The sequence below is a fragment of the Urocampus carinirostris genome, chromosome 16 (assembly GCF_059441175.1).
Source record: "Urocampus carinirostris isolate Australia breed hairy pipefish chromosome 16, RoL_Ucar_1.0, whole genome shotgun sequence".
Lineage (NCBI taxonomy): Eukaryota > Metazoa > Chordata > Actinopteri > Syngnathiformes > Syngnathidae > Urocampus > Urocampus carinirostris.
The window spans coordinates 31,045,708-31,073,640 of NC_142364.1; the positions used below are offsets into that span (position 1 = coordinate 31,045,708).

At 42.6% G+C, this 27,933-nt stretch overlaps 1 protein-coding gene across 1 annotated transcript in view; it reads right to left on the minus strand.

Moving 5' to 3' along the window:
• npr2 (natriuretic peptide receptor 2) overlaps positions 1-27,422 on the minus strand; it is a 114,037-nt gene extending 86,615 nt beyond the window's left edge. Inside the window, exon 1 of the mRNA XM_088355853.1 lies at positions 26,495-27,422. Coding sequence (XP_088211979.1) covers positions 26,495-27,191 — 697 coding nt within the window. The 5' untranslated portion in view covers positions 27,192-27,422. The remainder of the gene's footprint in view (positions 1-26,494) is intronic.
• Between the last annotated feature and the right edge of the window lie 511 nt (positions 27,423-27,933).

Below are 27,933 nucleotides of genomic sequence, written 5' to 3' on the forward strand. Positions count from 1 at the left end.
AATATTGATTAAACTACTATCAAACCTCCCATTTTGCTAATGTGATGTATGACATAAATTATGTTGGCAAAAGAATTGACAAATTCTTCTGGAAGGGCGTCATAAATGTTTCCAGCAGCATCGCTGTGTATTTAGAGCACATGGGTAGTTGAAAAGAGCAGCTCGCTGTTTTGGTTGATGCGGCCTCGGAAAAAAAAAAAGAATACGCCGGACTGTATTTAAAGCCTCAGTGTTTAAAAAGTGGCAAAAAATAGCAACTTGAATTCCATTACAATAAATGGTATATTGTTTTATAGTATCACATTCAAACCTGAATTTAAAGAAACTTTAGTTTGTTGGATTTTTAGGGACTTTCAATACAATATTTTTCAGATCTAGACTTTGCGAGGACAGCAGATAATGGTATTGGCCAACATGTACCAATAAAATGACTGGTATCAGCACTGATACCTTGTATTGGTAGCCTTCCATCTTTAGTAAGGGAATATTTTATCATCCCACTCCCACGGGTGAAAAAAGAATATTGTTTGTTCTGTTTTGTTTTGTTTTTTTGCAGATTTCTAAAATAAATTCATATTTAACTCCTTTCATTACCCTTATTTTTCAAGGATCATTGCATATGGATACTAGGTATTAACGTATGTGATGACGGTAGGATTATTTAAAAGTATTAGTATCTACAATTGTGACCGATACCGTAATTAGCTGCCCTGTGAGGGCCACTTAAAATCATAAACTATTAAACAGGTGACTCCAACTCCAAGCCCGTATGCACGAGGTAGCCCCCCATTTCTACCTGAGTAACCCCCAGACGGTTCTGAAAATATGCAATGGGTGATTGTGATTTCCTAGGAAATGTGATTTCTAATTGGCATTTTGTTTAGTGGTTGGCTGAGTTTATCTATCTATCTATCTATCTATCTATCTATCTATCTATCTATCTATCTATCTATCTATCTATCTATCTATCTACCATGGTCATATCCCTCAAGAGGGGTGACCGACAGCAAGACAAACACATACAGTAACAAAGAAAATAAAAGGGAAAAAAATTGCAAAAAAAATAACAAACAAAACGTTTTGGACCATGGCCAACCCAATTGCCCAAACAAGTTAGGCACTTCGGCACCTAAGTTGGTCATGCTTTCGTCCCTCCAGATGAAACGGGACACCAGAAAGCGGCCATGTCACCCGGGTCAGGGTGACACAACACGCTCTTTTGTTCAACAGCAGGGCCCGACAGCTTTCACTGGTTTACCCCTGCCGCATCATACGGGTGCCCAGCCCATTCTTAAGAACGGGTCCACAATCCCACTATCCTTTCACAACACCTCTCCACTCCTTTCTATCACCAACAAGAGATCTAGCTTTCATTATATCTAGACCTCTTTCCTGCAGTGCACTCATAACACCGTCCATCCACGTCAAACGCGGCCTTCCTCTTGGTATCCTTCCATTGACTTCTGCTCTGTAGATCCTCTTCAACATTCGCTCCTCATCCATCCTCTCCATGTGTCCAAACCAACCGAGTACTCTCTTATCAACACGCTTGCTCAGTTCTACGACTACTCCAGTTCTGTCTCTCACAATTTAATTTCTCAATTTATCCAATTTTGTCACCCCCAACATAGTCCTCAAACACTTCATCTCAAAAACATTCAATTTTTTTCTTAAATCTGCGTTCAGGCTACAAGTCTCTGCACCATACAACACAGTCGGCAAAATCACACTCTCATACAGTCCGTGTATGAGTTTATTTATACCTCCAATAATTACAACCTGATACTAACATAGTAACAACATAGTAGTAATATGTTATTTCTGAAATGCATATCAAACTGGTAGCCCTTTGTGCTAAACAGTAACAAAAAGTTGGTTGGATCCATTGACTACGAGGGTCGGAGGTGCACCATTTCCTGTGATGTGTCTTGGACAACTACAGCCTGGTGGTACCCATTCCTCTTTACGGCAACATGTTTCCGCACGGTCTCGAACCAGGGACCTTTCGTGGGTTAGGCGAACGTGCAAACGGAATATCGTCATGAATTACTTGTTTCCATGTTCGGATCACAACCCGAGTACAAGAGCGACTTGCTTCCCGCGTCCAGCGAACACCGGATCGTAGGTGCAGCCCTTCCTCATTGCTTCAATAAAATTTGTGGTAAACGTTACACAAGTGGGTCCTGTTTCCGTTCTGGTCCTGACAGGTTGGAAGTCAAAAAATATTCATAAATGACTGAGTTATCATACTTAAGTCCAAATAATGTACACTGACATGCAATTTTGTCACAAAAAAGCCACGAAGTTTAAGAGGAATTTTTTTATCCGCTATGTTAAAAACCATTGCTTGCTTCAGAATGTTTTGAGTTACTGTATACCTGTATAGTGTTCTCAAGATACAGGGAAATATTAATCATTTTTTGAAACATGAAACAAAATATCTGCTCATAAATTGTCAACGGAATTAAATGTATGGCGTTTACGGCAATTAACAAAAAAAAATAAAAATAAAAAAAAACTTCTATACAAGCCATTTCAAACATCCCATCTCTATCCTCAGTTGTCATGGTAACGAAAGCTGTATTTTGCTTTTGCTGTGAGCAGGCGAGTTGAACAGTGGTTCGTTTGTGCTCAATCAGTTTCTTCTGGCAGGATTGAGTAAGTGAGGTGGATGGAAGGAATGTTATTTAACTCTAAATCGTTTTTTTTTTCATGAATTTGAAATGAAAGTCAGTTTTATTTATGCAATATAACTGCTTTGTATACCTGTCCACCTTAGCCAGTTGCTCCTCTTATTAGTGATTACAATTCCCCTTAAAAAACAAACAAAGGTAATTTGTGTTGGGGCTGCAACTATCGATTATTTTAATAATCGATGAATCAGTAGATGAATTGGTCGATAATTCTTTTGATGAATCAATGGATTAAAAAAATATATTTTTAATTTCCTCCTGTATTCAAATATCGGCGTTTTGTACAGAAAAATAGTGTACAAAACAATAATATTCTATCATATATGTCACGGTTGCCATGGCGCCCAATTGGCCCCGCCTGTGTGGCACCGGCTGCGGCTTGTTGACGGATTGGCTTTCTGTCTATTTAAGCTCAGTGCTCTCACTCTTCCTTTGTCAGTCTGTCAATGAACCTCTGCCCCGAGAGACGTGGGTCTTGACTCAGTCCTGTTTCCTGTTGGTATTTCTTGCCCGGTATTGTTCCCGTTTATTTTGTCATCTTTAATATCGGTGTCCAGTTTCGTTCCCGTCTAGTTTGTCCTGTTTAATTTAGATATACTGTTTTGATATCAATCCTGTCTGTCCCGTTGTTTAATATCAGTTTCCAGTTTCGTTCCCGTCTGTCCAGTATCGATCCTATCTGTCCGATATCTACTCATGCAATTAGCCTCAGGCTTCCTATCATTCCACCCCAGAGTGCTGCCTAACGTGCATGACTCCCCAATTCCTGCAAAATGAAAGGCTTGTGTGAGAAACGTCACGCATTTGGGTCCTGATCCTGTTCCGGTTTTTTTAAATACAAAACGATAAAGAAATCCATGTTTTATTTAAACAACTAAAAATAATATATATTAATTATAAATTATTTCATAAAAAATGTAAACCCACTTTTGAAAATGCTGTCAACAAATTTGTATTTTTGGGTTAAATATTTGAATGTGATAAATATTCCTTATGTGCAGATGATGTATGAAAGCTTAATACCAGGTAATCTGCCCCTTGTTTGAGATAAACATGTAGTCATTATTATTTTTCTTTTTATTTTATATATTTTGTTAATTCATTTTCATATTTTTTTCGGTTTTTCTGCAGCACTTTCTATTCCCTTGAAAAGTGTTGGACTGTTTGATTTTGTTTGCAAAAATGTAAGCTACTTTTATAAAAAGGGTCTTAAGGTGGACTCTGAAGAGTACAAAATACAAATACAAAATGCGACTCAAAGGGACCAAACCGCACCATTTTCTTCTCTTTTTTTGCAAAATGACGGACAATCTTGTCAGCTTCCTCTAGTTAAGACTTATGATATGAAAAATAAACTTCTCATGACGTATCAGTATTGAAATAATGCTCGAATATATGATAGTCCTTTTTTGATTTTTATTTAATTCAATGAATTTTCTAACCCCTTAGAGGTAATAACTAATACTCTGTCCCTTTAATGATGGGCAAGATTGCCAATATTAATAATAATTAAAAATAATTCTATAGAAATATACAAACACATGGGTTAGTATAATAAATACATCAATAAGTCAATAATAATAATAATTATAAATTATTATTATTATTATTATAAAATAAAAATATACAATAATTGATTAATTCCCAAAATAGTCCAAATTGAAATGATAAAAACAACAAATTTGCTTTTACTCTTGATTCCATTTTGCTTTTTGAAATTGGTGCTCGCAGGGCAGGAGGAGCGGGAAGCCCTGGCGAACGAAGCGTGGTCAGGGATCGGAAGCAAGTCGGGCAGCCAGGACGGGAGAACGGAGCGTGGTCGTGGATCGGAACAGGTTGGGTAGGCGGGACGGGAGAACGAAGCGTGGTCGGGATTCATACAGGAAACAGGGGATGGAATCAGGTAGGTTACGGGTAGCCGGGACGGGAGATGGAGCGTGGTCGGACATTGGAACAAGTCGGGTAGCCGGGATGGGAGAACAGAGCATGGTTGAAGATCGGAACAAGTCCGGTAGCCGCGACGGGAGAATGGAGCGTGGTCGGAGATAGGAACAAGTCAGATAACTGGAGACGATCGAGAAGCCAGGGACAGGGGATCAATACAGGAAACAGGGGACAGAGTCGAGCAGGATACATGAGCAGGTCGGGACAGACGGGAGCCAGAGTCATAAAGTGCTTGCCCTGCATGTGCTGAGGTACAGACTTTCCAGGAGTGAACCAGAATTACGTGCTTAAATAGGAGGGGTGCTAATTAGTGAACGAGTGGCAGCTTGGACTGGAAGTGTGAGCGCAGGTGAGAGTAATTGACAAATCGTGACAGTTAAGTATTTTTTTTTCACATTGTCTTTTTGTGTTCTTCATTTTTGTGTAATAGTTTTATCTCACAAACTGTTTGTATCATTTTTATTTACAGGGGAACATTCTTATTTTTAATATTTAATTTCTCAAACCTACTTTTCATTCTTCGCATTTATATATTCATGTATATATTATCAGATTTATTTATTTTTACATTTTTGGGAGTTTTTATAATATATTTTCAAATATCTATTTATGTGTTTGTTTGTTAATTTATGTTAGCACTAGTGGTGTAGTTTGGAATTTATTATTTGCTGTTTTTTCCATACTTTATACATATTTGCAGTATAAGACGGCAACAAAATCATGTCTCTTTTTTAAAAAGACGTTGTGTATTATTTTGAGCCTTCTTGTGGTTAAAGAAAAACTTGATTAATTAAAAACAACAATATTGGTTGAAATAATAATGAAAAATAAATGAATTGTCACATAAACTTTTTACTTATTTTTAAAAATATTCACAAGTCAAGAAATCTGGATTTATTTTACACAAACTGAGGCTCACTTTGAGGTAGCTGAAATAACTGCTACGGGTACCCACACTAACCAAAAAAAAGAAAAATGGAGCAGTTTGGCTACTTTGAGTCCCCGTAGTTTGTATTTTTCCTTACACTTCTCGGCACTCGTTTTTGTTTGCCCTGTACAATATAGTGGCATCTAGTGCTTGAATATTACATTGTTCCTTTAATCAGTCTTGCTTTTGACCCTTTCTCTCTTTTAATAGTTAAGTAAGCCTTGTTAAAATATACAGTCAGACCAAGTTCTACCCTCTCTCTGTACAAAAATCCTGGCACTTAGTAAACTTTCCACATCAATTTAACAAATGGTATTTTTTCCCCACTATTTTTTAGTAATATTTTTTTCAATGCATAATTATTTGACCTTTGGCACATTAACTTATTCCAAAAAGTGACTAATAATGGAATGAAGACAAATGTTGCTTTTGCTATCCAATAGGATTGCAAATTATCGTAAATTCTGGATTCAAGCACCTAATTAAAAGCTGTACGCTCAAATTTCACAACGAAATTCCTAATTTTCTTTGTAAAAACCCCAATTGATTAAAATATGCAGGCTTAAAATGCCATGAAAATGAACACATTTGCGTCTATCACTTATATTTTAATCCCATGCACATCTGTCACCGTTTTCAGCTGCGTCATTTTCAGTTCTGCTCTGAGTTGTTTAGGTCACTTGTTTTCGGCTCATGTGGCATGAAGAAAATGAATAGCACCTATTTACTCCTGCACTACCAAGAATACATGAATGAGGGCAGTGTCACGTAAAAATGTGTGCCCTATAGTTATAAACGCATCCATCAGGGAATCATGGCAACCATGCAGTTGAGAATACTGCCAGAGTGCAACACAGACATGCCTTTTTGTCTCTTCATTGGTGGTTTCTGCGGTACTGGACCAAATTGTATTTGTTTGTTATCGTTCCTCGAGGACTAAAGGAAACTTCAGCTATCTGACAATTGCGCCGATGATACAGGAAGTGTAGCGTTTTTGATGGATAAATTAGACTGCTATTCAATTTGGATGAATTAATTATAAGGGTGGGCAGCACAGCGGCGCAGTGGTTAGCGCATGTGCGGCACAGTTCATGTCATGGGAACCTCCTGCGTGGGTTCAAATCCAGCTCCAGACTTCCTGTGCGGAGTTTGTAGGTTCTCCCCGTGCTTGCGTGGGTTTCCTCCGGGCACTCAGATTTTCTCCCGAATTCCAAAAACATGCATGTAAGGTTAATTGGCCAGTCCAAATTGTCCCTTGGTGTGAATGAGCGAGTGAGTTGTCTGTCTCTGTGTGTCCTGCGCTGGCTGGCAAGCAGTTCAGGGTGTCTCCTGCCCACTGCCCGAAGACAGCTGGGATGGGCTCCACCAACACAGCGACCCTACTGAAGATAGGCGGTACGGATAATCGATGGATATAAACTAACTCCTCCTCCTTGATCTGCTACCTTATCGTGGTGGAGGAGTTTGTGTGTCCCAATGATCCTAGGAGCTATGTTGTCGGGGGCTTTAAGCCCCTGGTAGGGTCACCCATGGCAAACAGGTCCTAGGTGAGTGGCCAGACAAAACGCAGATCAGAAGACCCCTAATGATGAGAGAAAACTTTGGTCCTCGATTTCCCTCGCCCGGACGCGGGTTACCGGGGCCCCCTTCTGGAGCCAGGCCTGGAGGTGGGGTCCGCTGGCGAGCGCCTGGTGGCCGGACCCTTACCCACGGGGGCCGGCCGGGCACAGCCCGAAGGGACGACCTGGGACCCTCTTCCCATGGGCTCACCACCTGTAGGAGGGGCCAAAGGGGTCGGGTGCGCAGAGAGCTGGGTAGCAGCCAAGGGTGGGGTCCTTGGCGCGACGATCCCCGGCTACAGAAACTGGCTTTTGGGACATGGAACGTTACCTCTCTGGCAGGGAAGGAGCCCGAGTTGGTGCGTGAGGTTGAGAAATTCCGACTAGATATAGTCGGACTCACCTCTACGCACGGCTTGGGCTCTGGTACCAGTCCTCTCGAGAGGGGTTGGACTCTCTTCCACTCTGGAGTTGCCTGTGGTGAGAGGCGCAGAGCCGGTGTGGGCATATTAATTGCTCCACGGCTCGGCGCCTGTACGTTGGGGTTCACCCCGGTAGACGAGAGGGTAGCCTCCCTCCGCCTTCGGGTGGGGGGACGGGTCCTGACTGTTGTTTGTGCTTATGCACCAAATAGCAGTTTGGAGTACCCACCCTTCTTGGGGTCCTTAGAGGGTGTGCTTGAGAGCGCGCCCCCTGGGGACTCCCTCGTACTGCTGGGAGACTTCAACGCTCACGTGGGCAATGACAGTGAGACCTGGAAGGGCGTGATTGGGAAGAACGGCCCCCCTGACCTGAACCCGAGTGGTGTTTCGTTATTGGACTTCTGTGCTCGTCATGGTCTGTCCATAATGAACACCATTTTCAGACATAAGGGTGTCCATATGTGCACTTGGCACCAGGACACCCTAGGCCGTAGTTCGATGATCGACTTTGTCATCGTTTCGTCGGACCTGCGGCCGCATGTTCTGGACACTCGGGTGAAGAGAAGGGCGGAGCTGTCAACTGATCACCACCTGGTGGTGAGTTGGCTTCGATGGTGGGGGAAGATGCCGGCCCGACCCGGCAGACCCAAGCGTGTTGTGAGGGTCTGTTGGGAACGGCTGGCAGAATCTCCTGTCAGAAGAAGTTTCAATTCACACCTCCGGCAGAACTTCGCCCATGTCCCGAGGGAGGCGGGGACATTGAGTCCGAGTGGACCATGTTCCGCGCCTCCATTGTCGAGGCGGCTGATCGGAGCTGTGGCCGCAAGGTAGTCGGTGCCTGCCGCGGTGGCAACCCTCAGACCCGTTGGTGGTCACCGGCGGTGAGGGATGCCGTCAAGCTGAAGAAGGAGTCTTATCGGGCCTTCCTGGCCTGTGGGACACTGGAAGCAGCTGGCAGGTATCGGCTGGCCAAGCGGAATGCGGCTTTGGCGGTTGCCGAGGCAAAAACTCGGGCATGGGAGGAGTTTGGCGAGACCATGGAAGCCGACTTCCGAACGGCTTCGAGGAAATTCTGGTCCACCATCCGACGTCTTAGGGGGAGGAAGCGGTGTGCCATCAACACTGTGTATAGTGCCGATGGGGCGCTGCTGACCTCGACCCGGGACGTTGTGAATCGGTGGGCGGAGTACTTCGAAGACCTCCTCAATTCCACCGGCACGTCTTCCTCTGGGGAAGCAGAGCCTGAGGACTCTGGGTTGGGCTCTCGTATCACTGGGGTTGAAGTCACCGAGGTTGTCAAAAAACTCCTCGGTGGCAGGGCCCCGGGGGTCGATGAGATCCGCCCAGACTTCATTAAGGCTCTGGATGTTGTGGGCGTGTCATGGTTGACGCGCCTCTGCAACATCGCGTGGACATCGGGGACAGTGCCTCTGGACTGGCAGACTGGGGTGGTGGTTCCCGTCTTTAAGAAGGGGGACCGGAGAGTGTGTTCCAACTACAGGGGAATCACACTTCTCAGCCTCCCTGGTAAGGTCTTTTCAGGGGTACTGGAGAGGAGGGTCCGCCAGGAAGTCGAATCTCGGATTCAGGAGGAACAGTGTGGTTTTCGTCCTGGCCGTGGAACACTGGACCAGCTCTATACACTCTTCAGGGTCTTTGAGGGTGCATGGGAGTTTGCCTGTCCGGTCTACATGTGTTTTGTGGACTCCTCGGGAGGCCCTGTGGGGGGTGCTTCGGGAGTATGGGATACCGCACAGTCTTATCCGGGCTGTGCGGTCCCTGTATGCCCGGTGCCAGAGTCTGGTCCGCATTGCCGGCAATAAGTCGGATTTGTTCCCGGTGAGGGTTGGGCTCCGCCAGGGCTGCCCTTTGTCACCGATTCTGTTCATAACTTTTATGGACAGAATTTCTAGGCGCAGCCTTGGCGGGGATGGAGTCCGGTTTGGGGGCCTCAGCATTGCGTCACTGCTTTTTGCAGATGACGTGGTGCTGTTGGCTTCCTCAGCCCGTGATCTTCAGCTCTCGCTGGAGCGATTCGCAACCGAGTGTGAAGCGGCCGGGATGGGGATCAGCACCTCCAAGTCCGAGGCCATGGTTCTCAGTCGGAAAAGGGTGGTATGCTCCCTCCGTGTCGGGGAGGAGGTCTTGCCCCAAGTGGAGGTGTTCAAGTATCTTGGGGTCTTGTTCACGAGTGAGGGTAGGATGGAACGGGAGATCGACAGACGGGTCGGTGCAGCGTCTGCCGTCATTCGGACCCTGTACCGGTCTGTCGTGGTGAAGAGGGAGCTGAGCCGAAAGGCAAAGCTCTCGATCTACCAGTCGATCTACGTTCCTACCCTCACCTATGGTCATGAACTTTGGGTCATGACCGAAAGAACTCGACCCCGGATACAAGCGGCCAAAATGAGTTTCCTCCGCAGGGTGGCTGGGTTCTCCCTTAGAGATAGGGTGAGAAGCTCAGTCATCCGGGAGGGACTCGGAGTAGAGCCACTGCTCCTCCGCGTTGAGAGGAGCCAGTTGAGGTGGCTCGGGCATCTAATAAGGATGCCTCCTGGACGCCTCCCTCGGGAGGTGTTCCGGGCATGTCCCACCAGCAGGAGGCCCCGGGGGCGGCCCAGGACGCGTTGGAGAGACTATGTCTCTCGGCTGGCTTGGGAACGCCTCGGGGTCCCGTCGGATGAGCTGGAGAAAGTGGCTGGGGATAGGGACGTCTGGGCTTCCCTTTTAACGCTGCTGCCCCCGCGACCCGACCTCGGATAAGCGGAAGACAATGGATGGATGGATGGATAAACTAACTCAAGGGAGCAGGGATTCTTTTCGGTATAGATTCAGCATCCGTCGATAATATCCTGTATTTACTTGGATGGGATCGATACCAAATTTCCCAGTATTGCCCACTTCTAATGAATAAAGGACTTGGTTTGTGTACGAGAAATTTAAAATGTCATGAGTATTTTGTAAATATTTGATAAGGTATTGTCAAACCTCCCTTTTATGTATTATATGAATAATGTGGGCAAAACATGTACTAATTTTTTCTATAGAAGGGCATCATAAATGTTTCCAGATATCATCATGGTGTGTTTAGAGCGCATGCGTTGTGGTAAAAAGTAGCTCTCCGTTTTCCTCGTTAATTAAGTACAACAGTCAAACTTCCCATTTTGCGCCCGTTATGTACTGTATGAAATTTGTTGGCAAAACAAATCTCTCCTCTAGAAGGGCATAATAAATGTTGCCAGATGTCATTGCATTTTTTTGTATGTAGAGCACACACATTGTGGAAAAGAGCAATTCGCCGTTTTCCTTGGTGCCACCACAAAAAAAGAACACTCCGCGGATAAAACCCTAAGCACAAGCAAAAAATTGATGGGTCAAAGCAGAAAAATGAGCCAAATTTAGACTCATTCAAATCATATTGATGGCTCCAAAGCAGAACACATTGATAAACAGTGGTAGAAGAAGTTGAATCATTCCCTCAAAGCTGAGGCTTTTTTTAGAATGATGCTAATCATCAGGTAAGACTGCTAATCTTTTTTAGGTTTACACGATTGAAATGGTATTTTTGTGTGGTTTTCGGGAGTTCTGTGTCTAAATTGGTTACAATTGAATTGTAAATATTTTGGAGGGTGTTTTATAGTGTATTTACAGCACTGGAGCATCGATACAGGTATTCTTAATTTATATTTTGTGTTTTTTTTTTTATTTCAGGAGAAATGGTGTAAGAGTATTATGTATGGAAAAATGAAACGGTTTGTAAGGCCACAGCCAGTATTTAAAGCCGCAGTTTTTAAAACGTAGACAAAAAGTGGCTGCTTGTAGTCCTAAATATACGGCACATAAAAAATGTCTCCAATCTCCTTATTTAGTAGATGCACATTCACAGGTGTGGTAAAAAAATAAACAAACTCATTGTCTGCTTTCACATTAATCAACCTCAAGGTCTATATTTTCAATGAACTTTCACCCTGCCACCTACACTTGCCTGTTTTTGCACCACAAAAACACATAAGCGGCGTTATTTTCTTTCCAGACACACGGCGAACTGGAGGCTCACAGCTCAGAGGCCACTTAGCAGACATTTCCTCATTGCTTAAGCTAACGTTGGAGCTCGACTCTCATCTGTTCCATCGCGTTTTCACTTTGCCAAGTCGTTCTGCTGTCTCCTGGATCGCAGCCAAAATAAATGCCCCAACAGTCGGGGGGCAAAACGGCCTAAAAGAAGACAGACATGCACTTAAATGCAAATTGTTTGGCAAAGTTGTTCCACTTCTCACTCTTCATCATACTTTAGTTTATGTTTTTTTGCTAATATCCTTGAAACAAAAAACAGTTCATGAAAGTGTTTTTTTGGTCTAGCAGCCTTATACCTGTAGGCATGTTTTGAAAGAAGAATATAAACAAACATGAAATAAACGAATCAAGCTAACATTAACATTTGTCAGTGTAAAATGTAAAAGGGGCAGTGTTTATAATTTAGCGCCTCCTATTGTCTCTTAGGAGCGGAAAGGCGCTTTAAATTGAAATTCAACAGCAACCAGATGATAAGAGTTCTGTATCTGAGTCAGATCAGGAGATTTCTCCTGCTACTGGTGAACAAGGAAACCACTACTATCTATTTCATGTGGGGGTGCAAACCCCTACCCAAAATCCAGCTGCGCTGTACATGCCAAAGACACACCACAGGAAGTGGTGACCCTTTTAACCTGGTGGCTAAGGCATCCGTGAAGTGGTAAACAGGCTTCTTTTAAAACAACAAAAAATACATTAATTATCATATAAACGTGAATTTTTACTTGTAGGTTAGAAATTTGCTTTTATTTGACATAACATACCTTCGCATAGAGGGCGCTGACATAATTCGCAGCCATCTTTCTGCGACAGGTACCCAAAAACATGAAAAAAAAACCTGGGAAAAAATAAGTATAATACTGCATTTTGTATACTTTGAGTGTCCGTAGTTTGTATACTTTTTTGTACTTTTGAGCACTTATTTTTAGTTGTACTACACAATAGAGTGACATGAGTGGTCAAATCATACACATTGCCTCTTTAAAGCTTCAACACATTAACCAATTAAATAGAGCAGTTTCACATCTTTAACTTCGAATATACGCTTTAATACAAAAGTTGAAGCAGTTTTAACAGTTTCAGGAAAATTAGAATTGTCTTTATATTCATTGATAACAAGGTAGTGAAGGTTGTTTACAATTACATTATATATGGAACTCCAGAAAAAACACAGGAAAAGAAAAATAAGGTCAGGCTAAATAGGCAGAAGTATTTATAAGGTAGTGCTAGCAGACTGGCCCAAGTTCATTGTATTAACTGCTTTGAAGAAATTGGAGAAGGAGCACAATATCAATCCCAGGACTATAGAATGAATCCGATCCAATACCCTGCTTCGTATCACTAATATCGATATTTGAATCGATCCACGCACCCTTATATATATGACACAATACTAGGACATCTAGTGGTCAAATACTATACACAGTCCCTTTGATGCGTTTGGAGTGGGAGAGCTTGACTCACTCTGTCAAATCCTGATCTCAACACCATCAAACAAAGTTGTAAGAATGTACGTTAATGTACTCTGATGATTCAACAAGACTTGTCAGTTTGTTGCTTGCACAGAAAGCAAAAACTGAACCCAGCAGATAAAAAGATGTTAAAAAGATCTACTGTACCTCTAATAACGGAAAATCGTGCACTACAGATTGCTCCGACCACAGTAAATGTACTTCCCATATATTCATTGCCAGGAATTACTAGGAAGAATTTGGGGAACTAAAGTGGCGGATACAAGTTGGATCGGGTCGGCGATCACTTTGTCAGCTGTAAAAGCTCAAATGACTTGAATGAGTCATCACAATAGTTGTGCGTTCTTTCCCCGAATCTCGACCTCTCCACGTCGAAGCCCAGTTGGCTGAGCCGATAGCCTCGAGGTTATCTGCTGGGGTAAAAGTGAATGCCGAGCAGGCCTTGACAAAATCACGAGCTTCTGTGCTTAAAGTGGCGGCGTTGTAATTCAGTGGAAAACGGGCGGGCTCCAAGTTAGTAATTCTTTTTTATTTGGTTACAGTTGCCCCTCTATATAAAAGCTACTCTAAGTACGTGAAATTTTATATCATGCCTGATATACGAGAGGAAAACCAAGTTACAAAAAAGGTCCAGATGCTACCAGTAGAGGGACGAGCACATTAACTCAAAATATGAAATATTCAAGATATGAGATTTTCTTTGAGGAAAAAACATGCCCGATTTATGAAAGAGAACAACAGCCTTTGCAAGGATTTCCAGATGGTACCACTATAGGGATGAATACTCGAGACCAAATTAATTTGGGATGTATCAAAAATTTTAGATATAGGATGTCTTTCCGGCAAAATCTTTCCTGACGTACGAGAGAAAAACAAGTTAGGAGAATTTCCAGAGGCTACCACTAGAGGGCCAAGTATTCAAGACCAAATTCATTAAAGATAAGAGAAATTCAAGATACAAAATGTCTTTCGAGCTCAAATTTTGCATGACATACGAGAGAAGAAACAAGTTATGAGAATTTCCGGAGGCTGCCACTTGAAAGTCGAGTACTCAAGACCAAATTAATTCTATCTATCTACCCTGGTCATATCCCTCGGGAGGGGGGACCGACAGCAAGACAAACACACACAATAACAAAGAAAAGAAAAAAAGGCAAAAAGTAGCAAAAAACACACACAAAAATGTTTAGACCATGGCCAACCCAAATGCCAAAACACCGAAACAAATAAAGCACCTCGGCACCCAAGTTGGTCATGCTTTCGTCCCTCTAGATCAGGGTTGTCAAACTCCATTGAACTCGGGGGGCACACGATAGAACAAACATTCTGTCGGGGGTCGAACTACTAGATTAAAGAGAGAAAAAAAGAGAGATAAAGAAATAAGAGAAACAGGGAGGGAAAAGGAGAGAGGGCGGGACAAAAAAAGAGGGAGAGGGAGAGAGCGTGAGAAACAAAAGAGAAAAAGTCGTGAGAGGGGTAAAGAAAGGGAGAAGAAGAAAAAAATCAAAAGAGAAATAGAAAGACAGAAGGAGAGAAAAGAGAAAAGAAAGCGCTAAGGGTATGAAAAGAGAGAAAAGGAAAAAAGGAAGTTAGAGCAAAAGAGGTTAAAAGACACAGAGAGAAAGAGACAAAGAGCAACAACGGAAGAGAAAAAGAGAGACACATAGAGTGAAAGAGGCAGAGTGGAAGAAAAGGGGTGGAGAGAGAGAGAGAGAGAGAGAAATAAATACAAGTACAGTGTCTTTGTTTGAGGCACCTGGCTTTGGCAACATCAAGTTGACATATTTCAACCTGCAGCTTGTTTTTCTCTTGCGCTTCTCTGAGTGTTGTCTCGCGGGCCGGATTCAATCCCTTCGCGGGCCTGATCTGGCCCGCGGGCCGCCTGTTTGACACCTGTGCTCTAGATGAAACGGGACACAAGAAAGCGGCCGTGTCACTCGGGTCAGGGTGACACGACACACTCTTCTGTTCAACAGCAGGGCCCGACAGCTTTCACTGGTTTACCCCTGCCGCATGACACAGCTTCCCATCCATGTACACATTAAACAGCCATGGAGACATCACACACCCCTGTCTCACACCAGTCAACACCCGGAAACACTCACTTGTCTCACCCTCTACTCTTACACATTCTCCGATGTTCACATAAATACTCTTCAATGCTTCCAACAACTTTCCAGCCACTCCATACATTACCATCACCTGCCACAAGGCCTCTCTATCAACTCTGTCATACGCCTTTTCCAAGTCCATAAAGGCCAAATAGACATCCTTACCTTTTGCAAAATATTTCTCACACACCTTTTGTACTGCAAACTACGACAGGTATTAATTCTAGATACAAAAAAAATGAGATATGAAATGTATTTCGAGCAAAAATCTTGCCCGAAAAAACAAGTTAAAACAATTAGACACCAGACACTAGAGGGTGAATGCTTGAGATACGAGCTTGTTCCAGGAACAAATTAAACTCGTATGTAGAGGGACCACTGTAATTTTTTGCACAGAGTTGTCACAATTGAGTGCAATTGTAAGACGGATCAGAGTGTTTGAAAAGAATGCAGTTTCACAAAGCCAGAAAGAATAATGACTTTGTCGATCAATCCAGTGATTTATGATTAGGTTGTCACACGCAGCATGCAACATTTAGGACCATTAAAGATTAAATAATACATGATTGAACAAGTGAAATAGCTGTGGTTGTTGGTGGTGTGGTCTTAGAGTCCATTAAGGACTTAGAAAGTCAAATGTTTAGATATCACTAGGTTCTAGTTTTCGGGGTGGGGGGGGATTACCTGTAACAGCAAGATGAAAGACCATCATGTCAGCTCCCTCCTTGTGGGCCTTACGTTATGTAAAATAAATTCGAATGCCTCGACTTACAGTATATCTTAAAAATAAAGGTTTATTTTTTGCTCATTATTCAAATCTAGGGCAGCACGGCAGCGCAGTGGTTATTGCGTGTGCGGCACAGTTGTGAGGTCATGAGATTGAACCTTTCTGTGTGGAGTTTGCATATTCTCCCTGTGCTTGCATGGGTTTCCTCCAGGCACTCCGGTTTCCTCCCACATTCCCCAAAAAAACATGCATGTCTAGTTAGTCCAAATTGTCCCTAGGTGTGAATGAGTGAGTGAGTTGTCTGTCTCTGTGTGCCCTGCGAGTGGCTGGCAACCAGTTCAGGGTGTCCCTTGCCCACTGCCCGAAGATAGCTGGGATGGGCTCCAGCACCCCCGCGACCGTACTGAGGATAGGCGGTGCAGATAATGAATGGATGGATGGACCTGTTTATTCAAATCCATTTTTTCAAAATGAATAACATTTTTTGTTCATTAGGAGGCGCTATGTATAAAGAATACACAATGTCCATTTAAGTTACTGTTATAATATAAAACCGTTGCAAATCTTCAAACTGTGAATTGTCAAAAGGTAAAAGTTTAACTCTAAGATAAATCTTCAACCCTGCTTTTTTCCAAAGAACAGGTTTAAAGCTTTAAAATCAGACTCGTTCATCATCGAGGTCCTGCCATGATAGGCAAGATGTGCTTTGCAAAATTTGCAAATAATCTTATTTTTGGTTGTATCCAGGCTACAATGCTCACAAAGTTAAGAAGTTTGGTACGTGTACTCAAGTTTGACGGCGACATTTCTTTATGTTGCCGCTCGAGAAACAATTGCGCATATTTATGTAGAGATTCCTCATTCTGTGATAAAAAAAAATGTCTGGCGACGATAGTTATCATGGGAGTTCATTGTCAACGATTTCAATTGACGATTTTTGTCTACAACGTGGACTTATTGTCTCAGCCAGACTTTGAAGCTGGACTGCATGAGCCTATTTTTTTAAAACTAACAAGGTCATGTTGCACAGTGCCCTCATTTAAAATATAACATAATTAAATGTATTCATCCTGTTTTGATGAAGACTGGGTTTATCTTATTGACTGTCATTGAAGTCAAACATAGGTCTGGGGGTCGAATATGTCAGGTTTTTAGGTGACTTTTTTGTTTATGCTCTTTCACACACATGGATGTTTTTTGGAATGTGTGTGGGGGTTTAAGGTTGATTCATGAACAGCTGCCTCCACACGTTTCTGTATGTCGTTGAAAACTCCACTCACCTCATCGTCATTCGTGACTTGACCTGTCCTAAATCCCGCCTGTTATCTAGACAGCTTAGATGGACCCCCACCCCCAAAGCTCTGAACAGTTATAAGGATGCCTCAGGGGTTGCACAAGCTCACTAAGTATAGTTTTGCCAATCTTGTAGCATTAAGCGCCTGACACATTTAACACTGCTTTGCCCTATGATTCATGTTGGCTTAGACTATCCAAAGGTGTCAGGACAGCATTAGTTTTTGATGCTAAGTGGCGCTTTTACAGCAGTTATTTTGGAGACCTTCAAACTGTGACTATCAATTTGCATTAGAGCTGCAATTTTAACATATTACAGTATCGAATTATTCCCCAACAGTTCTTCATTGTCGATTACCCCTATGCCTAAGAGATCAGAAATGATCCGAGTCCTTGCAATCTCTACTTCCCAGCAGTAATTTTTGTCAGCTTTAGTTTCCTTCATCATATTTCATGTTTTTTTTCCACTTATATTAATTTCAGGCAGTTACATTGCTTGTAAACACATGCAAATATAACTTAAATCATAACAAAATGCGTGAAAAGGAGTGGGAAGAAGAAAACTTATAAAACCCAAAGCAAATTTCCTCCAACCCCCTTTGGACTGACGTTCACAGCAGGTGCGAAACAAGCTGTAGAGTTTGAACTCAACTCATAGACAACAAATAATAGTTTTTGTAAAAAGAAAATATTCTTAACTGTGTATATGTTATATGTTATATGTATATATGTTACGGTGACTGGGTGGCTAGCATGCAGCCCCACGGTGGCCCCAGTGGTGACAGAAATCAATACTAGCACTGGTAAAAAGGACAAATGGACAACTTCATTACCGTAATATATCAACAATGTTCCAAGGACAATGGTAAGGACAATACAACATGGCAAGAGAACATACATACTTTAGGGCCCGGTCACACAGCCGTTTGCGTCTGTATCGCGGGTAAAATTTTGCGTTTTTTTTTGCCCGTGGTTGCCCGCGATGGAAAATGCGCAAAATTGGCCAACCCGCTGTTCATCGGTGGTATGCCCGCAAAACAGACGCCGGCGACTGTTCCGCTTCCTCGTCGCGTCATTTTCGCGTCACTTTCTCGTGTGGACCACGGGTATAAAAGCTCCCGAGCCGGTGTTGTGCCCAAATTCGACTCCTACGCAAAATCCCCCCCCCCCCCCTCGCGTGAACGTGCATTCTGCTGCGATCGCTTTTGTTGGAAGCGTCCATTGACGTTGGTGACTTTTTCATCCGCGTTAACAAACGCATTTTGTAGAATACGATCGCACTTTATTGTTTAAATAAACGCGTTATATAGACTAGGATCTCCCAATTGTTATAATTAGCTCGCTTTATTGTTTTAATAAGCGTTTTATATAGAATACGATCGGATTTTTATATACGGTGTGCATTACCGTTCGATTACGTTCACAACAAAAACAAAGACGGAATGCTTTAAGTTGTATTACATTCCCAACAAATGCAAGACGAAGTGGTTTTGGTTATATGTTCGCCATTACATTCCCTAAAAGTGATATAAAAGTGAGATAAAACGAGGTAAAAGTGGTTGTAGTAGCGAGGGGATGCAAATCTCGGCAGGGATGCATTTCTCGGCATAACACCGGGCTGTAGAAATCATAACCGCTCAAGACACAGTGCCGTGAAGATCAAGATTTCAAGCTATGGCACCGAAGAAGCCAATATGTTATTATTGTAATAGTTTTTAATTTTGATTTTATTATCTTGTTATGAAATGAAAATACCCCTTGACGTCTCGAGCACAACTGACGTGTGCTCGGCAAATTGCGCTGTATATACGCGGACAAAGGCGTTTGACCGTCACACGCGTAACACGCTAATTTCACGTCATAACACCGCGATACAGGCGCAGAACATGCTATTACCATGCTCCACCCACGATTACCCGCTGAAATTTCCCGTCCTACCCATGTGTAACCACGCCCTGGCCGCGGCCAGAGCACGTCGTTCCGCGTCATTTCCGCGTCATTACCTCGTGTGCCGCCCGCGGTTAACACGTGCTCAAAGTTTTGAGCAGCTCAAAACTTTTTCGCGCGGCCAACCGCGTGTGAATTTCCGACCGCGAGTAAAGCACTGCTGTATCTCGTGTATATGGCGGTCTCAAAGCATCCGTCAGCGCCCGACAGCGTCTGCTTCACGGGCAGAAATTTCTGGCTGTGATTCAGCCTCGATACGCCCGTGAAAGGCTGTGCACCCGTGCTCTAAAGTATTGAGTAGCGCAAAACTTTTTCGCGCTGCCAACCGCACGTGCACAGCTGTATCTCGTCCGTATGGCGATCTCGCATCCAACAGCGTCCGCCTCACAGGCAGAAATTTCTGGCCGCAAACGGCTGTGTGACCGGGCCCTAAGGAGAACACACTAAGACCCTTGCAGTGTATACTGTGACCAGACTGTGTGTAGAGTACTTTAAACCTGTGAATATTTTTGCATTGTTTGAGTCGTAAACTCAGACCGTCTCAGGGTTTCACACCACGTACAGACTCACAAAACCTCTCATGCATTGTTTGAATTTTAGGTATTTTAAATTCTCCATAGCCTCTCAAAGTATGGAGCCCTTTCCTGACTTTCAAATATTTTCTATAGATCTATGGGCAACATTTTGTTAAAAGCTTGAAATAAGATTATAGCTGTATTATATTTGTCAAGAACCTGAAATTTGAACACTTAGATTGCAGAAACAGCTCATGCATAGATTGATAATCAGCGATAAAATCGGAACACATCCACATGTCAATTTGATAATACAGATTAGCACACATGTTGATGCTGTTTAGACTATGTATTGACTAAGTTTGACAATGCAACATGAACGTTTAGAACACAGTGGATTTTTGTACATCTAGATGTCTCTGTATTGTGTAGTGCAGTCATGTTGAACATATGGCCTGTGAGCCGAATTTAGCCGATTGGATGATTTAATCTGGCCCAACATAAATTTCCGTGTATGTTTTTTAAAAATAAAAGCAAGTCTTTGGCAAATTTCTATATCTATTTGTAAAGTTGAGCACAACGTCAGCGCAGTGGTTAGCGCGTGTGCGGCACAGTTCTGAGGTCATGAGATTGAATCTTCCTGTGTGGAGTTGGCATGTTCTCTTCATGCTTGCGTGGGTTTCCTCCAGGTACTCTGGTTTGGATGGATAGATTTCTAAGGTTATGATTTTTTAATATCTATTTTCCCCATTGGGAATAAATGTGTTAAGAAATTATCCCTTATCATGCGGAATAATAATACGTTGGAGAGGTTACTAATGTATGCTTAATGATAAAGCTTATTAGTAAGAAAAAAAAGTTCATGATTTAGGATTTACATTATTTTACTGATCGGGCCCCCCTGAGAACAGAAAGTCTACGAGTATTGTAAAAATTGCACTTTATACAATGCTGTGTGTATTATAATTCGAATTCAATATCGTTATGTTTGGATTTATGAAGTTGTATTTATACTAGAAAGTGGAAAGAACCAATCTGAGTTTGACACCCCTATTGAAATGCACCTAAAACCTGGTGCTAAAAAGCACAAGAAAGAAACACTCACGGTGATCAGCGTTTTGGGGTTTTTCAGGGTACCCCGAGCAGCAAGATGACATACGTGACACTTCCCTCTCGGTGAGCCTTATGTTTTGTCAAATAAATACAAATTTCTCGATCTATTAGTATTTATAAATTTCATGATTACTTGTCAGTTAATGTATTTTTGCTTATCATTTAAATCAATATTGTTTTTTCAATGAATAGTAATAAGGTTTTTTTTACTAGGAGGCACTAAATAATTCACAATGTCCCTTTAAAGTGTGTTCTATTTTTGTAGTTTTTCATTTATTTTTCAAATATACAATTTTCTGGCTGTTAAGCTCCCTAGAAATAGTTGGGTCAATTTGAACCCCAAAATTGACTTATTAATACAAATACAGTTCCTTTAGAGTCAAATCAACTCAAGACATTGGTCCAAAGGGTACAAATAATGTAATAGGGGTTTTTCATTATTATACAAATGTATTAATTAAAGTAACTAGAGCAAAAGGAAGTAAAAAAAACGGGTTGTAGCGCTTTTATGCTTATATTTTAACGTATTTTCTTCAAGCCAAGCGAAAAAAATGCAACTAAAATAGTCAAGTATTACGAGTATTGAAATCCTGACTACAAGAGCTAAAAGCACTGCAAGAGCTACCGTATCCAGCTTCAAGTGGGGATTCCCCCAAATTTGGTTTTATGATGTTTTTGTAAACTTGCAAGGGTGTGCGACATTATCAAAATACTATTGTTTAAAACCAAGTCAGACTTTAAAGATTCCACCCCGGTTTTGGTTAATCTGAAATGATGTGTTTGTCTTAGGCGGTGGTTGCCACAATAAAAACAGGAAACAGCAGCTTAAACATTCTTTTGTAATACTGCCACAACGGGAGAGTGTGTAATATTTGTCCACTAGGAGTCGCTGTATTATGTCGTGCAACAGAAAAGGAGTGCTAAAAAGCCCAGGGAGTGATACAAACTACGGGGACTCAAAGTGAACATAACACACCACATAACAGCCTTTTTTAAGGTTTTTCGGTACCCGAGGTTGCGGGATGGCGCATGATTATGACCGCTCCCTTTAAGTGAGGCTAATGTTTTGTTAAATAAATGATTATTTCTCAACCTATAAGCATTGTAAAATTTGTCAGTTTATACGATACATTGCGTATTTTTTCTTATAATTCTTATCAATATAAATATTTTTATAATAATGACGTTTTATTAACACTAGCAAGTAGTAAAGATATCACGGTTGTCATGGCGCCCAATGGGCCCCGCCCGTGTGGCGCCAGCTGCAGCTCGTTGACAGATTGGCTTCCCTTCTATTTAAGATCAGTGCTCTCACTCACCCTTTGTCAGTCCGTCAAAGAACCTCTGCACCCACAAGACGTGGGTTTTGACTCTGTCCGGTTTGCTGCTTGTGTTTCCTGTCCGGTATCGTTCCCGTATATTTTGTCCTGTTTAATATCGATCTTCAGTTTCGTTCCCATCTAGTTTGTCCTGTTTAATTTCAATCTCCAGTGTCTGGTATCATTTCCGTCTATCTCGTCCTGCTTGTTATCGGACTCCAGTCCCCAGTACCTGATATAATTCCTGTCTGTCCCGTCCTGTCCGGTATCGACCCCATCTGTTTGATATCTGCTCGTGCAATTGACATCGATCTCGTCGGCCTGTCAGATCACCGAATCACTAGGTGAGGGTTAACATGCACGACTGCCCCATTTCCCGTAAAATAAAGCTTGTGTGAGAAACATCACGCATCTGGGTCCTCATCCTGTTCCAGTTCATTACAAAAGAATACACAATGTGCCTTCAAAATAACAAAACTGTTGGATAAATCAGTTGGAAGTCAAATTTTACATTTTTCTTTTTTATCCAAGTAATAAATACCTCTTGAAATGAGAAAAAGAATTGCTAAATAAAATAACACATCAGTTGGAAATATGGGACTTTTTTTTTTATCAATGTATGAATTATTTGCACCGTATTGTGTGGAAAATGTTTTTTTAAATATATATGCTCATAGATAAGGTACTGCACTGTATATCATGGGGGACAATGATGTCAGCGCTCCCTGGGGGAGACTCATGTTATATGACATGAATGAATTTCTCAACCTATGAGTATTTTGAAAAATAAATGCACCTCTATATGATCGATTATGTGTTTGTGCTTCTCATTCAAACCTATTTTGTTTTCTCAGATGAATTAGATTTTATTACCACTAGAAGGAGCTAAATCATACACGCTGTACCTTTAACTAATTTCTCTTGAGCCCCGTTTTCATCTGCCTAGCAATTACCAAAAAACATAAAAATACTCCAGGACTATTAATTGGCTTTTTAGGTAAAAAAAAAAGATCCTTCTTGGTCATGGAACAGAAAATCTACCGATTTGAGGCAAAACGGTTCTTCATAAGCCAACTCATCAATAGGATGCAGCCTAACGAAATACGATATGACAACCGTGTTGAGAATTCTTCCTTTAAATAATCATTAAATACAGTTCTCCAAGATTAACGTGTGGCTATAGTCATCTTGTACTGGAAGCAAGACAAAAAGGTACTTCGCAGCAAAAAATAGACGATTAAAAGTAGAATGTTGACAACAACAACTACACCGTAAACATCAAAGACAATATAATTACTACTGTAAGTAATAATCATCCTTGTCAAACTTTGTCAATTTTTCCTATAGGGACACTCGATAAAAATACTGATACCCACCTTTTGAGTTGTTATTGATATCAATAAAAAATACCAACATTACTTGTACAGAAAATTTCCTTCCCAGTGCTGCTATTTCTGACAATTAACCTTTACAGGGAGTGCAGAATTATTAGGCAAATGAGTATTTTGACCACATCATCCTCTTTATGCATGTTGTCTTACTCCAAGCTGTATAGGCTCGAAAGCCTACTACCAATTAAGCATATCAGGTGATGTGCATCTCTGTAATGAGAAGGGGTGTGGTCTAATGACATCAACACCCTATATCAGGTGTGCATAATTATTAGGCAACTTCCTTTCCTTTGGCAAAATGGGTCAGAAGAGGGACTTGACAGGCTCTGAAAAGTCAAAAATAGTGAGATATCTTGCAGAGGGATGCAGCACTCTTAAAATTGCCAAGCTTCTGAAGCGTGATCATCGAACAATCAAGCGTTACATTCAAAATAGTCAACAGGGTCGCAAGAAGCGTGTAGAAAAACCAAGGCGCAAAATAACTGCCAGTGAACTGAGAAAAGTCAAGCGTACAGCTGCCAAGATGCCACTTGCCACCAGTTTTGCCATATTTGAGAGCTGCAACATCACTGGAGTGCCCAAAAGCACAAGGTGTGCAATACTCAGAGACATGGCCAAGGTAAGAAAGGCTGAAAAATGACCACCACTGAACAAGACACACAAGCTGAAACGTCAAGACTGGGCCAAGAAAAATCTCAAGACGGATTTTTCTAAAGTTTTATGGACTGATGAAATGAGAGTGAGTCTTGATGGGCCAGATGGATGGGCCCGTGGCTGGATCGGTAAAGGGCAGAGAGCTCCAGTCCGCCTCAGACGCCAGCAAGGTGGAGGTGGGGTACTGGAATGGGCTGGTATCATCAAAGATGAGCTTGTGGGGCCTTTTCGGGTTGAGGATGGACTCAAGCTCAACTCCCAGTCCAACTGCCAGTTTCTGGAAGACACCTTCTTTAAGCAGTGGTACAGGAAGAAGTCCGCATCCTTCAAGAAAAACATGATTTTCATGCAGGACAACGCTCCATCACACGCATCCAAGTACTCCACAGCGTGGCTGGCAAGAAAGGGTCTAAAAGAAGAAAAACTAATGACATGGCCTCCTTGTTCACCTGATCTGAACCCCATAGAGAACCTGTGGTCCCTCATCAAATGTGAGATTTACAAGGAGGGAAAACAGTACACCTCTCTGAACAGTGTCTGGGAGGCTGTGGTTGCTGCTGCACGCAATGTTGATCGTGAACAGATCAAAGCACTGACAGAATCCATGGATGGCAGGCTTTTGAGTGTCCTTGCAAAGAAAGGTGGCTATATTGGTCACTGATTTGTTTTTGTTTTGTTTTTGAATGTCAGAAATGTATATTTGTGAATGTTGAGCTGTTATATTGGTTTCCCTGATGAAAATAAATAATTGAAATGGGTATACATTTGTTTTTTGTTAAGTTGCCTAATAATTATGCACAGTAATAGTCACCTGCACACACAGATATCCTCCTAAAATAGCTAAAACTAAAAAAGCCCCACTCCAACTTCCAAAATATTCAGCTTTGATATTAATGAGACTTTTGGGTTCATTAAGAACATGGTTGTTGTTCAATAATAAAATTAATCCTCAAAAATACAACTTGCCTAATAATTCTGCACTCCCTGTATATTGTATATATTTTAAGTCAAGTAATAGAGTATTTTAAATGCAAAAATGAATAAAGGGTACTGCTTTGCGGATTTTGGGTATTGCGCTACATCTTTGGGATGCAAACCCCTGCGAAAAATGAGGAATTACTGTAGTGCTTCAAATGCTATTGACTTGACCCAAGTACATTACACAACATGCTCACATTATTACTGATTGAGTTATACTTTCTTCTGCAAGAGTCACGCTTGCCCATGGCGCCCAATGGGCCCCGCCTGTTAGACGCCAGCTGCGGCTCGTTGACTGATTGGCTTCCCTCCTGTTTAAGCCCAGTGCTCTCACTCACCCTTTGTCAGACCGTTAACGAACCTCGGCACCCGCAATACGTGGGTTTTGACTCTGTCCGGTTTCCTGCTTGTGTTTCCTGTCCGGTATCGTTCCCGTCGATTTTGTCCTGTTTAATTTCAATCTCCAGTGTCTGGTATCGTTTCCATCTATCTCGTCCTGCTTGTTATCGGACTCCAGTCTCCAGTGCCTGATATCAAACCCGTCCTGTCCGATATCCACCCCATCTGTTCGATATCTGCTCGTGCAATTGGTAACGATCTCGTCGGCCTGTGGCTTCCTGTCATTCCACACCAGTCTGCTGCCTTACGTCTAACGCCCAACGATCACCGAATCACTGGCATTTTGGGTTTACGTGCATGACTGCCCCATTTCCCGTAAGATAAAGCTTGTGTGACAAACGTCCCGCATATGGGTCCTCTACCTGTTCCGGTTCTTGAAAGCAAGATAGAAACAAAACTATTGATTACTTCTGCCTCCCTCCTTCACGAAAGCGATGATTTCCTTGAAGTACTTGAAGTGGTCCTCATATAAATAATTTAAAAAGGATTTCTCCTTAGGAGATTTTGACCATCGCCGGGCCTTTCCGGAACACAATTCCAGCGTAAAGCGAGGGATTACCGTAGTCCTATGAATACTTTTGACTTGACCAATGTACTGTACATGTACGTGATCATGTAATTACTTCATAAAGGCAAAGAGCTCTTTGCTGTGCTTGAAGTCCTCCTAATACAAATAAATACAAATATAAATAAAGGTTGTTACTTTGCGGTTTTTGACTATCATGGGACCTTTCTGGAACGCAACCCACGCAAAAATGATGGGTTACTCTACTTTCTTCTGCAAAATAGAAATTAAACCATTGCTTACTTCTCCCTCAATCCTTCACAAAGGTGATGCGCTCCTTGTAGTACATGAAGTCTTCCTGACTTGTGTATTTACTGCATGTACATGACCATGCTCACAATAATACTGGTATATAGGTACTTTGTTCTGCAAGACAGAGACAAAACCAGCACTTACTTCTTCCTCGCTCCTTCATGAAGGCGATGAGCTCCTTGTAGTACTTGAAGTCGTCCTCGTAAGGTTGCGCCTCCACCGTTATATTCATTTCTTCCTTCAGCTTCAGGTAAATTCCCTCCGAGAGGAAATAATGTGGCCGGTCGTCGTGTCTCAAATCGTGGAATATAACCACGGCGCGCGACGTCCAGTTAAAATGGGTATGCAACATATTCGTAAAGTCACCCAATTTAGTGGTGGACGGCCCGCTGCGCACTATAGTCCGATACTCGTCGCGCTTATCAAAGCCGTAAGCGGGTCCTCCGGCCGTGATGAGTGGGAGCTTCCAGTGGGACGCAAAACGCCCCACGGAGGCAAGCGGGTACACGCAACCCGGCCCGAAGAAAGCGTCCGGGCGGATGTAAAGTTTAGCGTCCACTGCCACAACTTGGGCTCGGCTCTCGGCGCAAGAACCCGCCGCCGGGTCCTCGGTGCTGTAGTTGAGAATGTGGATGGAGCGACCGAGAAGGAGTCCATGTTTCCCGTGGAGGTCCTCGTGCGCCATGAGGATAGCCGGGAAAACGCGTGGGAGAGCCCACGGGTATTTGTGGTGGTTGTCTGGCAGCATTACCGCTACCGTGATGTTGCCATTACACGCCGGGAAGAGGCAGCATGAGACGGCTAAGAGGAGGCAACATCTCAGCGCTTCTCCGCGGACCATGGCGCGCGGTTAGAGATGAGAGAACACGGGACATAAGTCTCCCCTTTCCTTATGTTCACTTTCTCCTCCTCGTTGTCTTCTCAAACGTCACTCAAAAGTCATTTTGGAATCCATGCGTCAAAAGAAGTAGCGGTGCGCCCAAAGATGGACTTCTCACGCGCTGTGTCGGCTTGCGAATGATTGGTTGCGTGGGAGAGGGAGAGCTTCCATCCAGATGACTTCAACTTAAACGAGAGCAGCTCTCAGACAGGTCGCCCTCCCACGCGTCAACAGTGTTGGGTGCGTTACTCAAAAAAGGAATTAGTTACAGTTACTAGCGGTGGCGTCAGCAGAAACAAGTCTCAGGGGGGCACAACTATTAATATTAACCAACATCAAATCCAGCAGCAGTTTACATCAAGTTTCATTGTTTAAAACAATAGACACCCAGCTCCTTCTAAGATGATTTTTCCCTCTTGGGGGGGTTCTGTGTTGTTGACTTTAATTTTGTTGAAGGTTTAAATGTTCTGCCTTTTATTATTATTATTATTATTATTATTATTATCATTGTTGTTGTTGTTGTTGTTGTTGTTGTTATTTGGGCAGCACGGTGGCGCAGTGGTGTGCAGCACAATTCTAAGGTCTTGGGAACCTCCTGTGTACGTTCAAATCCAGCTACCGGAATTACTGTGCGGAGTTTGTATGTTCTCCCCGTGCTTGCGTGGGTTTCCTCCGGGCACTCCGGTTTCCTCCCACATTCCAA